A 17,163-nucleotide genomic window follows, 5' to 3' on the forward strand; every position below is an offset into this window, starting at 1 on the left:
TTTTTGGATGACATCTCTTTGGTGTGCACGGAGAAAAATTACTGATCTAAAATGTTGCTAATTTCTTCAAATTGTTCGTATTCCTTTTAAAAACGGAACAGCAGGCTTTTAATGAATGAGATTTCCTCATAAACTGTCAGTAAAGCACGAATGTGTTATGTCGATAACATAATAAACAAAGCTGCATGAACACCTATTTCGATATATTATTAAAGCACTAATTGTTTATTACAAAAAAAGGCCTGCGATCACCTTTTTACCAGGATTTTAATAAATTATCAAAACTCGTTTTTTTTCGTCTGATCAAAGTTGTACCCCAATATTTTGACAACCTAGATAGTGTCTTAGATAAACCTGAAAAACCCCATTGGCTGTAGATGTATTTCAGTAAGGCAACATAACTTTACACTGTGGGAGTACAATGCTTAAAATACAGTACTTAAAACAAATTATTGTAGTTTGCATACTCGTATATTCTAAATTCCCAGAACTGGCGTATCCCATACGATATTAAATTTAAAATCCGCCACGTACGAAATCGATCCCCAAAAACCAAAACATAAAATACGTAAACGACACGCTACGGAGGCCGTCAATATATAATTAAGTAAAAGTCTGATTGAAAGCATAAAAAATTCCGCCTATAATACATCAATGGGTTAACGAATGGTAATTTGTAATTAAATGAAAATCAGGCTGCAAAGTAAAAAATACCTTTCCATATTAAATTGAGTCTCTACCTGCCGAAGTGAATGACTAGCTTACTGTAAAAAACTGAAGAATTAAGCGGATAGAATTGTGTTGTGGGCGTTTCCGCATGTCTAAAACAAGCTCATTTTCCCCTTGCTTCTTGTCAAATTGTTAAAAAAAAATCTGATGACGAACTTCTTTATTGAAAAGATTAACAATTGGTATCTAATGAAAACGGGATTGCAGACCTTATTAATAATTTAACACGTTTCCTGATAAACCTTTCATTTATCATTACGAAAATCAAAAATATTCTGATTTTCATTTACACGTGTTCCTACATCGTGATAATATATTCGTAATTTACTAAAGGTTTTCCAGAAAACCTGTTAATTCATTTGTAAGTCTAGTAAGATTAATCCCGATTTTAATCGGAATTGCCAATAATTCTAAATATATTTTTAAGTCATTTTTCTCCGTGTACACGTCTAGGTATAATATTTTCAGTGCTATGAAAGCTATTGATTCTTCATACAATGTGGCGCAGTACCGGCGGGCCCAGACTCGAGTTACTTTCCCTCTGCCGCCAGCCCACAAATTGACTCACGTTGAAGATTTCCGGTGTTTGCTCTGCACAACTTCCTGCCGGAATCACTGCTATATTATAATATGTAGAGCTGGGATTCATTAACATTATTTAAAACAACAATCCTCGGCTAAACCAAATGCCTTTTCCCTTTAATTTAATTATTTAAATGTTATTTCTGTACACACTAAGAGTTACTACAGAAATTTGTTATATTTTTTTACAATAACTCTGTTTCAATTACCACTTTATTCTATATAATTTCAATATATTAAACCAACCGGTTTTGGTTCACCCTTAACCTTCATCAGAGTTACTCTATAATATGAGAAAAAACAAGAATTTCTACTAGATTAAAAAAACATTAAATTATTGTCGTACATTTTTGATGCACCCTAATATACATATCAAATAACTCAAGGCTCTTAATTATCGGAGGTCAAAAAACCGATTAATAATATGTGCCAAACGATGATTCTGCGGTTCTCCAAATCCGCAGAATCCGAGGTTGCGTGATTATTTTTAGTGTGAAATAACGAGAATTTCAATAATTCTAATTGAGTTTTTTTATTTTAACAAAACTCTCATATAATAATTTTAAGAACAAAAAAATCGCCTACGCTATAGGAGGTTTAGGGTCAACCCGACGGCAAGACTGCTGGAGACAGAATAATATTATTTACCGCGCGAGGTATCGCGCGCAGGTTTACAATGATGCCAGCCTAAGAAGAATGTGGGTAAAAATAATATTGTTGTTATTTTCGGGAGATGCAAACTTCCTACAATTTACCCCACACATATGTCAAAGTCTACAAAGAGAAATATAAAAAAATGTATCATCTAACAATGATTTAATTGCTTAACTCTCTAAACGTTACTATTAATAACTGCAAGTTATATCGTCTTTATTACATATTAATATCTATGTATATGGGCAGTTAGCACTCTTGTGCGGTGTTCACACTTCGATTCTGAACGGTGACCTTTCACTGAAAATATATAGCATCATTATTTACCATATGTCGATCATTTTATTTACATTGTTCTTCCAGCTTTCCCTTTAAGGGGTACAATTATGGAGTTTCATAAGTGGCAAGTATACTAACTAGCAACCTATAAGGGATTAAGTCGATACAAGGCAAATACTAAAGTTGGAAATATTTACTTAGGTTTTCGCTGTATGCAAAGTGTGAGGATGGGTACGATGATCGGCTTGGCCTTTATTGGGCTTTCTCCGCATTTGCCTAATGATTATAGGAACCATAGAATCCCTATTTCCCCCGAAATCACGTTTTCCCTTAACGGGCTGCCTTGTGTCCTCAACTCGTTTCTGATTTGTTCACAAAGTTGGGCATTGCGAACAGTCAGCATTTTAAACATAATGTGTTATTCTTTACTTTTTATGGTCACTAACAAATTCCTTTTTATTATTACAACACACGCGTAGCCTATTTTTCCGTCATGTCGACAGGATCAACCAAAATATATAATGTACACGCCTTCAAGTGGGAATCCCTTTCATATTAGAGATTAGAATGAAAACCAATGTCGCCACTGACAGAGTAACTCTTAACGGTAACCGGGCGACTCAGAATAGTTGCAATTCAATACACTTCAACGCCTCTTCATAAGTGATAACAACACAATTGGTTGAATAGGTCGCGTTAGGTTTGGTTTATGGGCCATTTTCTTTTTTTTTCATGACTTTTAATAACGTTATCTCACTTTTCAAAAGTGTGTGTGCAGCCAATCAACATTGCGTACTATGTCTCTCGTACACAGCCTAATATCAAATTCTCCATTCATTTTGTTGAATTTGTACTTAGTGGCCTAATTTTTTAATTAAAATTTAAGCGAAGAACGGTAACTCTTTTGTAATACTAAATACGCCCACTTAACATTTCTAATGATCTTATTTTTTCTGTTATAGCATTTGTTCCGGCAGGGCGCAGGCACCTCCTGTATGAATCAAACATATATCATTTAAGTATCCTTAAAATGGTAACCGGATAACTCAACTAAACTCACTTCAACACATTTAAACACACTCAAAAAGTGACATAAAGTCATGAAAAGTTATTTAAAAAACTAGGTTACTTTTTACAACACTTTTTATGACTTCATAGCACTATTAAAAGGTGTGTTGAATTGCCACTATCCTGAGTAGGCATGGAACACCTTAAAATGGAACGAAACCTTGCCTGTGTGAAATTAATTTTTAATGTGAACTCCGCACAAGAGTCCCAAACGATCTCAACTGTCCGAGTCAGTGGGACTTTTCATCCATATTGAGGTATTTTGTGAGGCTGAATATAATGGGGTAAGGAAGGATCACAAAACACGTCTAAAGCCATTTCAAGCCACGTTTCGTTTCTGAATGGTAGTCTTAAACATGGCGATACTATATACTGTGTATATTGTTGCATATGAAATAATTTTAAAATAACACATAATATTTGATTAAATTTACTTGCGCTGGGATTCAAACCCGCGAACACCGGATTCGTCGTCTAAGATCCTGCCTTGGAGGTTGTCATTCTACTTAGATTATTTATTCTTCATCACAAATGAACAGGCATTGTTGACAATAATAATCGAAAGTCCTTCAAGATAGCTCGCTTTCCCCAATTTTGGGGAGTGAGAAAAAAATTGATCAATTCAATATTCAGATTGTGGCTTTTTTCGAAATTCGATTTCGAGTTTTGAATGCTGGAAAAAACATTTTGGTTATAGCCCCTGAGGGCGAGGGGAACTTTCTTATGTCGATCTTTCCATTTCTCGATGGAATTTTATTTAATGCACCGTTTTGCATAACTTTAGGGCAAACAATTCAACACTTCTGCGATGTTTTTCGTCGCTGATTTTGAAAAGAACCCTCCGTTATTTTTTTAGTTTTCTTCTGAAATATTCAATTTCATGTTAATTTGGAGAGCGTGAAAATAAATTTTATCAGCAACCGATATATATATACGATGTTCTTACATTAAGAACATCGTCAACAATCATTTACATGTCTCGAAAAAAATAAAACTGCAACGAATACATCTAATCTTAATAATGTTAGCTAAATTATGTCAATTATTATATTTAGCACACATGAAAATGTGAGCTAAAATCAATATTTCGAATTGGTTATAAACCGAATTCATGATTTAACTCCTCAATTAGATAAATAATAGACTGGCAGAGTTTGTATGTTTGTTGTTATATTTAAATGAAATTAAAACGGACATCGAAGGTATGCTACTTTGGAGAAAAGGTAAAGAGACGAATGAAAGAGGTTGTGAGGTCACAGCGTTTATTGAGTCAGTGTAGTAGCGAGAGATGCTCACGCAGTTAGTGGATGCATTCGACGGTGAATTTCCCGGGCCGTTGTAGTCCAGTAAATGATTCCCGAACCTTCTAGTAGCTACCGCTACACTACAAACTTACTTTCTTCAGTACCTACAATATAGTTGTTAAGACTCAATTTATTCGTTTCACGCCAATTTTTAAGGCATCCTTTATTGACTTTTCGGAAGTTTACTGAGTTTTTCCAAAAGTCTATAAGACTTTAAGTCAGCGAGATCCTGCTATCAGGACTACTTTTATTTCAACCACTTTTCATTTTACGGAGAATTTTTCACTCTCGTACATCTATTATACATCTGTAGCACTATTTTTGAGGAAAATTCTACGAACTTTAGGCAAGTTGAGTGCTTACAAGAATTTTGGGGGCAGTTTTTCTACTGAGTAAGAAGTTAACTTCATCCAACGGTAGTTGCGAGTTTTAGAAACCAGAATTAGATTAAGGCGATGCCATACGTAGTAATGTAAATCATGTGTTTTTGGTTTAAAAATTTGATCGCCTAGAAATGTTTCAGATGCTTTAATTAAATACTGCGAGTAGAATACATCTTGGACTTTGAAATAATCGAGTATTTTTTAAACAAGTCTTTTTATAAGCCCAGAAAAAAATAATGTAAAGGCCTATGAAAACTGATTTAAAGTTCAAAATCTCCTACTTACGAACCCATTTTCGGTCATGATTTTATTGTATAATGTGGCTAATTAAGTTATTTATAAAATGATCGAAAAAAAATTAAATATTTATGCCTAGTTATATCCATAAAATAAAATAAAAGGCACTTTTTGGCCATGTTTTTTTCTTGCATAAATCAAAACAGGCGGTTGGTGTTAAGCGGGAATTTAAACCTTATCGCCATCTACGTAAGGGTTGTTATTGATGGCGGCTCAATTTAAAATACTACATGACGTAGTGCATCGCCTTAACAAATAATTATAAGCAATAATTAGTCGCCTGAAATATCAATACAAATTGAAAATATCTCCCGAGTAAAAATAAATGCCGCCAACGGGAATTGAACCCGTATATAACGGGAGATATTTTTAATTTGTATTGATATTTCAGGCGACTAATTATTGATTATAATTATTTGTTATCCTTTATGCTATACATAAAACCTTGTCTTCTAGACTTTATTTTATCATTAAAAATAACAGAATTAGATTGCCGCATATGAGAAAAACGGAGTCACGGACCTGCTTAATCTATAGAGGACTAAAAATATCAGATGAAATGCGTGGAAGTCTGAAGAAAAATGTTTTCAAAAATATAAAATATTTTTATTAACAATGAAATGCATACCTAAAATGTGATATGAATTAACTAAATAAATAATTTAAAATAAATTTCAGGAATAACTGGACGATACTGTCCCTCTTTTTGCATGATCTATATCTTAAAACAAGTCGTTTTCTATGTGCTGAATTAAGACGTATTTCGGAAAAACTTCTCATAGTAATAATAAAAAAAATTGGTTTATATATCGCCGTTTACGTGAATAATCACCTCAAGGGCTCTCTACAAATATACATAATTTATAATAAATATTACTGACTTACAAATAAGATTCATAAGACTTATATCTAGTGACTTACGACTTAGGCTTATAACTACTACTGATTTGTATATTCGAATCCATTTCTGTAGATCCTGGTTTATTCTTTATTATGTTTTTGATTGAATTCAAATTTACTGTCCCTAATAATCCCATATTCGTGCTCATCTAATAATTTATATCTAATAGATTTGAAAATGTCGACATTACTCAAGAAGATAATATTTGGTCTATTGTTCGGATTCTAGCGAGTTAATTACGCGCGAGATGATGTGTTTGCGTGCAATATCTGAATAATATTATGTGTTGATAATCGATAATTGTTGGTAATAATAACATAGGAGTAATCATTGTAGAGATAAACCGATAGAAATATGTTATGTGTTTTTCGTATTACTTGTGAAATCGTGAATGATGAATACTTGCAGGTGAATAAGTTTGTGAATTTGAGAAGTATGTTTACACAAGATGGAAAGGCTAATAGAAATATTGAAAGAAGGGTAAATGCAGGTAACTCCTGTTAACTGGAGAACTGAACGAGGTTGGCGCTAGCAAAAAATCTTCAAAAAAGCGAAGCTAGCGGAGTACTGATACCTACCATGGTGTTTGGCAATGATGCATGGAATTAGCAGAAGATGGGTGAAAGTAGACTGATTTCTGTGGAAATGCGATCTCTGAAGCGTCTGTCTGGTAAAACCTTGTATGAACCTTTTGAAAAATCTACAGATTTGCAAAGAATGTAAGCGTAATGAGTATGATTAAGTATGGGACGCTTAGATGGTTTGGGCATGTAGAGCAAATTAATGAAAAAAGGAGTGTGAGGAGAATATATGACGTAACACGATCAAGTGAATATAATAAATACTCGAGTCAGGTCATATAAAGAGTCAGAATATCAGAAGGGTGTGAATGTGAATGAGGCAAGGAGTGTTATAAGTGTTCTAAGACCTATTTATTTCGCGGTATGTTCTATCTGCTTACCCCTGCGGAGAAACATCATGATGGTTAGTTAGTTAGTTTTATTAATTGATCAAACATCTTCAAATATCTTAATTCTTTCTTGAGCAGATGATCAATTTAAACGGCATATTTATTTCTAGGAGTCGAAACGTTGTACGTAAACTGGTGACCCTAATTTTTTTCTAATTGGTAAAGATCACACTTCTTAGGAGTACATTTTCAGTGTTAGTTATATGTAAAGATGTGAGATTAAAACTAAAACAAAATCATATAATTTCCGCAACATAAAACAAGTGATGATAAAACACAAATGTTGACTTAATCAACTAAAGTTTAAGTGTGCAAGTGAGTGAAGAAGTGAGCGCGTGACAAATCAAATAAATGCAGTGCCACGCCGCAGTGGAGGGCTAGGAGCCGATCACGCGATGGAGGGTCGCGGGCGGCGGCCACGCCACGGGGGCGTGGCACTTCTGCTGCTGGTGCTGCTCAAGGTGTCCGCCACGCAGAAAGGTAAGACATATAAGATTATTTATTTTAAAACTTATTTTAGACAGTTTATACTTCTTGGTTCGTGAGCAATGTACGCTGGTGAGCTTTTAAATGATTGGTTTGAAAAAAATCATTATTACACGAAGAATGAATATACTAGTTTATTTAAAAAAATCTTCAAATTATTGTTATCCCGGTTAAAAACGGGATTGCATTCCTGATAAAATTTTATTAAATTCCTAATATATCGGAACACGTGTTCACGCACCTGCATTTTCCTTGATATATTACAATGACAAAATGCGAAAAAAATTATGAACACGTATTCCGACATTCTGAACTTTATTAGGAAAACTATTAATTCATTCGATAAGGCTTTGCAATCCCGTTTTTAACCAAATTACGATTAATGTGATGAGATTCTTAATAAATTAACAATATTCAATATTAGTAATTTTACTCCGAATGGAGAGTTCTATTAGATTTTTTTAAACCAATGACAGTGTTTTAAGAAATTTTAATTATTTAGAGTTTTACAAATATTCGAAATCTATAAGCAAAGAAGGATTTAGATTGTTTTATATTCGTTACATAAGTCAATGTGAATAATATTACTTTAGTGTATCATATTAATAACATTATCAATAAGGCTCTTAAGACTCTTGGATTTGTTTTGAGAATTTCAAAAGACTTCAATAATTTAGGCACATTTATCATGTTGTACAAAACCCTTGTTAGATGCCAACTAGAGTATAACTCTACATTATGGTCTCCCTTTTACAATATTCATTCCGATAATATTGAAAAGATTCAACATAAGTTCTTGAAGTATATAAACTATAAATTGCATATTCCTGTAGAAAACATTGATTATAACTACTTACTAAATAAATTGTACCTATTAAAACTTTCTGAAAGAAGAATAAACACAGATTTAATAGTACTACATAAAATACTTCATTACAAAATTGACTGTCCTGAGTTACTTCAATTATTAAGCATCCACATACCCAAAAGACCTTGCCAAAATTTACTACCCTTTTATTTTTACAACACCAGGACACTGTCTTATCAAAATTCCCCAATTCCAAGACCTCACAGTCTCGGAAATAAATACTCTGATCTGGGAGATATATTTCATCTTAAAAATAATCAATATAACTATTGTTTATTTCAATAAGGAAGTTGAGTCCATTTTTTTTTATCAATGTTCGCATTCAAACTTAAATACTGGTATTTTTTTAATGTTTGTTTTCATAATTAAATTAATTCTCAAAGTTTAAATTTTATTAAGCCCGCCAAAACGAGCGGAATCCGAGCGGTAAGAGGCGGGGTGTGGTGTGACGTCATTCGAACTGTGGAAACCACGTCGCTTTAGCATATTGTATGGAAAAAAATTTAATTCTTCAACAAGGAATTCCAGTAATTTTTTTCACCAATGTTAACCGTCTATTAGAATTGATGTTATTAAAAAAAAAGAAAATTGACCAAGATTTCATAGTTAAATTAATATTTTAAGTTAGAATATTTGCTTTTCCCGCCCGGTACGGTACTTGTACGGTATTGCCGTCGCTACTTATTGACGTTCCCCGCGCGAATTCAGGATCACCGCGCAGAAAAGTAAAGACCAAAAGTAAAATAACGGTTTACAGCCCAGTTCACTGTGAGACTTTTCTGGGCGGCCGGCGGCCTGAAGTGTATCACATGCTATGTGACATGTATAATAATAAAAACTTCTAAGTTATGCAATAAACAACATATTATTATAAAGCACTATACGAATATGTATCTTTAGAAATCCATTTCATATAATAATAACAACAAATACGTACATATATTTGACAAACCCAAATAAACATTTGGCCTATACACCTCTCTCATCTAAACCGACCATCTCTCATGTAATAGAAAGATGCACCATAGGTGATCCGTTGTACGTACAAGTCACGACACATGTGACGTCAGAATTCTTTCGACCAATCGTGGAGCGTATACAGTCTATTGCTATTGAATGCTTTTTCAAGAACGTTTAACTAATTCTAAGAATAATAATATAGAAATATATTTATATATTTAGAATCGATATTTTTTGATCTACATGAACATATTTTTTATAAGTCAAAATATTTTTCACTCAACTTCCTTATTCTTTTATAGATCGAGACACAAATAGACATCTATAATTTCTGCAATATATATTTTTTATTTTTTTTTTATTTTGAATATCTATTTATGTGAAACTTCTTATCATTTTTACTAATGTATCTTATTTTGTTATATGCTTTTGTTGTAACATTTAATATTTTTTCTTTTTTTGTTGTATTATGTTTCCTTTATTGTTTTAATTTTGTAGAATCTATAATAACTGTGATACTCTACTATTAAACTTTGTAGTGTGTAAAAGCTCATTAGGGCGTGTAATAATAATAAATAAATAAATCCAAATATTAGCACAGGGGCATATCTATGTATAAATGCTTACTAAGAAAACATTATTTAAATCCCTTTTTAATTTACCAATATTTTTTATCATCATTGCGGGAAATTGAAAACGGGATTTTTAAGCAGTACCCATTAATATTTAATAATGTTTGTTTGGCAACGTATCATATTTGAAAGTATGTCAGCTCTTAGTTCAACATATTTACGATGTTCGTTTCGGCAAAATTAAGGAAACTTTTCAGAAATGAATAATGACAGTTTTCGACTTTTTTAGGCAGCATATCAAATTGCCCTGTGATTTATTGAATGGCATTCAAAGTTCAAATCGACTAAATGCCTTAACACTAGTGCGGGCCGCTACATTATGTCAAAAAAGTATTATTTCAAAACGTGCTACTGATTAAAAGTTGTCTTATGGCTTCAATGTTGATAAAAAAAAATAAAAAATACATCATTCTTAGGTTCTCACAAGCGAAAATTATTTTTGTTAATTTACCAAGTAATATGCGAGGAAAGAGTTACAATTAGGTACAATATTTACAATCAAAAACAGTTACAACATTAAGAATTAAAGTCACAATTGCTACAGAATGCATAAATAAATAAATGTCATCAATTATTCCGGCATTAAATAACATTTTGTTTTAATTTTTGGCATATTTTTCCAGTCTTACGGTGATAGTAATAGAGCCTTCGCTGTTCTTCTCACCACACTTTCTAAGATGCTTCAGTCCCACCATTACACAAAGTTCAACAGTGAAAAATTTTGTGAAAATGGAACTGAATTCTGACGTTATGCTTTCCTCTAGTTCTTATTTCGTCACATCTTTTGAAATGGGAGAATATGCGATTGCCGTATCTTGCCAAGATATCATATCAGTGTATGTTTATGAAACAAAATTCTATGATGGCACTTTAAATGTTCTCTCCGCGATAACTAAGCCCGTCGTCCCACGGGTCGGTGAGCAATAGACATAAACCAAATGCTGTAAGACCCTGCACAGAAAAGTTCTACACTGAACTGCTCTGCAGACCGTTACCTTACTTTAAGGAACTTCATTTTCGGCGCAGGGTCTTACAGCACTCGGTTTATGTCGGTTGCTTACCAACCCGAGGCCAACTGTCTGGCATTCAATAAACACCTTATTCAAGTTATTTGGAGGTAGGCGATTAATCGGTTATCATCGTCAAGATTACATTTTCAGGGTGAGCGTAGAAATCATTTTACTTAATCACAAGTTTAATTATTATGTTTGATTCGTCCGTAAAACAGCGAGAATGATTTATCACATTAAAAATGTGCCTTGCTTCATCGTTTCAGGACTCATGTAGTTTCATATCAGACCACATATGAACGTAGGCCCTCATGAAAATCCTTGTTTATATAACCAAATTTTCTCATTTCGTTACGCTTCCAATACAAAGTCGTAGGATACGACTCGATGGGGTAAGCCAACGTGCTTTTTATATCACTTCTGGACTCCTGGGTTTCTTACAAAAAGATCAGGATCACAACGTCTGCTGGAAACTGTTGAAAATATCAAGCAAGTATTTTTAAACGGTGTTTAAATCAGAATATAGGACGTCGGTCGTGTACTCCACGTCTATTTTTTATAAGTATTCTATTCGCAGAATACGACAATAATTATGAAGTGCCGGAAAAAGTGCAGTTGTAGTACCATCCAACTTATTGATCAAATGGTGTCGAAGCAGCTCGTTGCAATGAAATAAAAAACAGAACAGCCACTGTACTGGACGATTCAAATGTTTTTCCATAGTTTGAAACACACCTCCAGTTATTTCTGTATTAACCGTCAGAACCAATTACTTTTAAATGGATAATTGAAATTTTTTGACTGGCAAAATATTGTATTATTGCCTTGGTTTTGTTAACGGCAGTGTCTGACCTAGGGGTAACATGCGACAAGTAATGAGAGCATGGTTACACGATCAACGAAGGATACGTGTTCTTCAACCACCGTGCTTTTATAATATTTGTGTCAATGTATAATATGTAAATCAAAGTCTTTTCTTTTTGACCATCAAAAAATAATCCGCTTATTTTATCCCAAGTCTTGGCTATCATGAGCTTTCAATAACATACGTGTGTAGTATTATTCGAATTATTCTTCGTGATTGCGTTAAAATTATTAGACGGCAGGAGCGATTGCTACACCAGCTCGACCCGATACCTGTCTTTTTGATTTTTGCTGATCTTCGGAGAGGCAGAGTCTTGAGTAGCCTTGATCGAGTAACGCAAGTAGAGGAGGGCACGCGGCCAAGACGAGGGCGAGGTTGGGGACTGTGGGCGGTCTTGTTTTAGTGTCATATAATACAAACATAATAAATGGTATTTGTACTTACCACAGCTATATATTTTATTAAACAAGATCTCATAAATGTATTACCAATTATAGACTGTATTACCATGGACTGTATTACCAATTATAGGACGTCAAATCCTAAATTCTGTAAAAATGTACTACAAACACACTCATCCTCTCTTCAAATCTCACAGCAAAATATTAGATCAATTTCTAAGAATTTTGACGAATTCTTGCTACAACTTGATAATATTGGAACCTCTTTTCATATAATTATTCTTACTAAATGCTGGATACCAAAAACTTATGCTCCTAAAATTTTGAAAGGGTATGATCACTACAGCACTTCAATACATACTAAACAAAATGATGGAGTTGTTGTCTATACCAGAACTGACCTGATTGGTTTATCTGTCAAGGAAATCCAAGTCAGCGGTGCAAACTGTTTGCAAATAACTCTCAATAATGACACATGTAACTTAGCAATATACCGTTTTTCATCCTCTTATAATATTTCACCATTCCTAAAATCAATTAATAACTGTTTAACTGAATTATGTAATATTAAAAATTGTATTATTGCTGGTGACCTCAACATAAATATTCTGCCCACAAACGAACATTCTCAGTGCCAAGAATACTTAAATACGCTCACATACCATGGATTCCTAAGCACCATAAACACTCCCACACGTGCTACATTAGACTCCATTTCATGCATTGACCACATCATGGTCAAATCCAACTGCCCAGTTATATCTATTGTATATGAATCTACACTTACCGACCACTACACCACTATTCTTTCCATACAAACATGCAACAGAAAAGACAAACATAAAAACACAACAAATAAGAAAAAAATCATTCAAATCAATTATGATTGTGTTCGTCAATCTCTGATGAGTAAATCGTGGTCAGAATTACTTAACACCACAAATCCAGAAGACGCCTGGACGTACTTTATCAATTACTTACAGACTACCATTAACGAACATACAAACATAATTATAAAACATATACCAAATAATATTTTACCAATTAAGCCATGGATTAACTACACTATTATTAAATCTATCCGTAAACGTAACAAACTCCACAAAAACGTTATTAACAATCCTTATGATATACAACTTCGAAACTTTTATAAAAGATATAGAAACATTTGTACCCAAATAATAAGAAAGGTTAAAGAGATATATTACAAACAGAAAATAGAAAACTGTAATAATGATCCTAAAAAACTTTGGAAAACACTTAAAGAAGCCACTCACTCTCAATCTAATCCTACGAATGACTTAAAACAACTAAAAGTAAATGATAAAATATTTAGTTTTTCTAGTAATCCCGATATTATTGTTAATCATGCAAATAAATACTTCTCAAAAATAGGTGAACAACTCGCAAAAAATATCTATGTAAACCATACCAACTCCAGTTCACTAAGCTGTAATACAAATTTGCCCAACAACTTGCATTTTAGTCTAAAACAAATTTCAAATGAAGATACTAGATTGATCATAAACTCATTAAAAAACTCGTCTTCAACTGGCTTGGACGATATATCAAATATTGCCTTAAAAAAACTTGTATCAGAAATAACCACTCCCTTAACATATCTTATTAACCTAAGCATCCTAAAAGGCCGATTCCCTGACAAACTAAAACACGGAATCATAATCCCAATACATAAAGGAGGCTCTAGAGCGGACATAACTAACTATCGTCCAATTACATTACTAAATTCACTATCTAAAGTCTTTGAAAAAACTATTAATAATCAACTTATCGAATACCTTGAACAAAATAACATACTATCACTCAACCAGTTTGGATTCAGGAAAAATAAAGGCACCTCCGAAGCCCTGGCAACAGTTACCGATTTTCTAAATGAAAACTTAGACAAGGGATCAAAATGCATATCAATATTCTTAGACCTGTGCAAAGCATTGGATACTATCTCTCACTCTAAACTTTTACAAAAACTATCTAATATTGGTATAAATGGTGATGAACTTACTATTATTAGCGATTACCTGTCAAACCGAAAGCAAAGTGTGAAAATCAACAACTGCAATAGCAATCAATTACCAATTAGCTACGGCGTGCCTCAAGGAAGTGTTTTAGGTCCTACCCTGTTCTTAATATACATAAATGAATTATGTAATCTTCAAATAGATGCCAAAATTGTAAGTTTCGCTGATGATATGATTCTCCTCTTCAAATCAAGCAATTGGAATGATGTATACATAAAAGCTAACAGGGGCATAACTGTGGTTAAAAGATGGTTAAACAATAATACACTAACAATGAATGTGACCAAAACTAAATACATTGAATTTAGTATTAATCCTTCCTTAAAAAACCCAGAAAATCAAATTCAAATATGTGCTTGCAACCTGACAAATACGATAATATGTGATTGCCCTTATTTAGAACAGGTAACTAAAATTAAATACTTAGGCATTATTTTTGACAGCAATTTAAAGTGGAAACAACATATAACCACTACAGCAAACAAACTTAGAAAATTCATTTACTTTTTTAGACAAACTCGCAATTTTCTCAACCTAAGCCAGCTCAAAACAATCTACTATGCACTTTGTCAATCTTTAATAGAATATGGTATCATAGCATGGGGAGGAGCAAACGCTGCCGCCATTGATCCAATATCTAAAGCTCAGAAACTTATAATAAAGATTATCCTCAAACTACCAATCACAAGCAGTTCGGATGAAATCTTTAGGAAAATCTGTGTTATGGACATTAGGCAACTTTATGCCAAAAACATACTAACATACCTCTTCAAACACAAAACTACTTTTGACAATATCCAAACTGCTCGTGATACTAGAACCAAAGGACATAATTTCTTACAAATCCCTTTCGCTAAAACAACTTTTGGCCAGAGAAATTTTAGATATTTTGCAACAAGGCTATATAATGCTCTCCCACTAGCCATTAGACTGAACGAATTTTTTTTGAAATATAAAACAGACATCAAGTCTTGGATCATCAGCCAAGACAGATCCATGATCAAAAATTTTATAAAAATCCCTACATAAGTATGTTCCCCAACTAGATGCTGATTAACAAATTTATCATTTATTATAATTATTTATTATTTTGTATCTTTTTCACAATGTCATTTAATGTAATGAAATATTTTATGTATCAAAAAATATGTAAACATTAATTCATGTATCAAATTCGTCTGTCTCGTCACAGGTTTATCCTAGTGAGACAGACTTCGAAAAAATAAACCTGTAAAAAAACTTTATATTGATAATAAAAAAAATAAAAAAATAAAATAAAATAAATATCATTTAACTGTAACAGAATATTTTATTAAGAGAATGAAAAAATCGAATATTTAGCATATTTTCTCAAACTTCAAAGGACCCTGAAGATAAGCGGAGCCTAAGGATATATATTTTTTAAACTATATTATTTTGATGTTTTATATACAAAGACAACTTTTTGTTACTGGCGCGCAATGGAATTGTGAAGAAGAAAAAATTGGCCCACTCTACTAAACACATTATTTCCCTTCTGATTATTACCCCGGGTACACGATAGTGTGCATATTTATATACCTATGATGATTTATAATGTAGGAAGCCACATCGTTTATTAATTTATTCATTATTTTGTTTAACGTTCCATCAATAATTTAATAAACAATAAAATTATGATCATGATTGTCAAAAAATACACACTTGTAAAAAACGTGATAAAGGTTTTATTTATGGACAGGTAAAGTTCTGCCTTTTTATCTTAGGTGTATTAAATGGTGACCGGATAAATCATCAAAATGATAATTCATCACGTCTTTAAAAGTTATATAAAGTCATGAAAAGTGATGAAACAAAAATTTTATTAACTGGGTTAAGTAGGTTAGGTTAAGTTAGGTTAAAAAAAAATTTCGTGGTTTTTAATTGACTTTATATCACTTTTTAAAAGTGTGTTGAATAGTCAATGTGTTGAGTTAGCATAGAACCGTACTAAACTTGTTATTACCACTTCTTTTGAATATAAGTACCATTTTTTGAGAGGAATAAATTATTTTACTGTGCATTGCAACTCTAGTTTTGTTAAGATTGGCACAATTATTGGAAATATTTTTACTGATGTTTACAAAATTGTTCATAACATTTCATTTGCTTCCTCTCCACTTCCATCTTTTAGTCTTTATAGATTAAGATACTTCTAGGCCGGAGAAAAATCACTGCTAAATTCTTTGTTTAATTCAACAAAGTTCAACAAATTTTTTGGCCACTCCAAACTCTGTTTACGTCCGTCAAACATTTGTGATTTAGATGGCTAGAGGTAATTTCAAAATGATTTCTTGCAGCGAAGCATTACGAATAGTATTAGTAACATGAGGCAAAATCTATATTGAATGGTTAACATAATTTGCGCAACATGTAAACTTTTTACCTTAGTTAGTATTTAGTAATTTGATTGATTTGAAAACTGAAGAATAGTTAGCGGTCTTAAAGTAGCGGTTAACATAAGTAGGCTCTGGTTATCATTCATTGTATAGCCTCACAAGAGCGCCCCTGTCTGTACAGTGTAAAGGCAGGGGGCTATGACGCCACCCAGTTGAGCAAAGTTGTGAGGCGGGTTAAGTTAGGGGCTGTAGGAAGGGCATTATTAATGCGGGTCTTTGAGAGGCCCGAATTATATGAAGGAGAAAAAACAGATGCCGATAGCTCGTTCCACATACGAGCCGTCTTACATAACGGGTCGGACGGGTATTCCGCTCGTG

At 32.9% G+C, this 17,163-nt stretch overlaps 1 protein-coding gene across 1 annotated transcript in view; it reads left to right on the forward strand.

Annotated features, from left to right (window-relative positions):
- Nucleotides 1-17,163, forward strand: part of LOC149423448 (nephrin-like) — a 71,809-nt gene that overhangs the window by 19,288 nt on the left and 35,358 nt on the right. Inside the window, exon 2 of the mRNA XM_089632240.1 lies at nucleotides 7,347-7,647. Within this exon, the coding sequence (XP_089488366.1) occupies nucleotides 7,563-7,647 (85 nt within the window). The 5' untranslated portion in view covers nucleotides 7,347-7,562. The remainder of the gene's footprint in view (nucleotides 1-7,346; nucleotides 7,648-17,163) is intronic.

This window comes from Hesperophylax consimilis, chromosome 5, assembly GCF_061612785.1.
Source record: "Hesperophylax consimilis isolate HC1 chromosome 5, BYU_Hcon_1.0, whole genome shotgun sequence".
Lineage (NCBI taxonomy): Eukaryota > Metazoa > Arthropoda > Insecta > Trichoptera > Limnephilidae > Hesperophylax > Hesperophylax consimilis.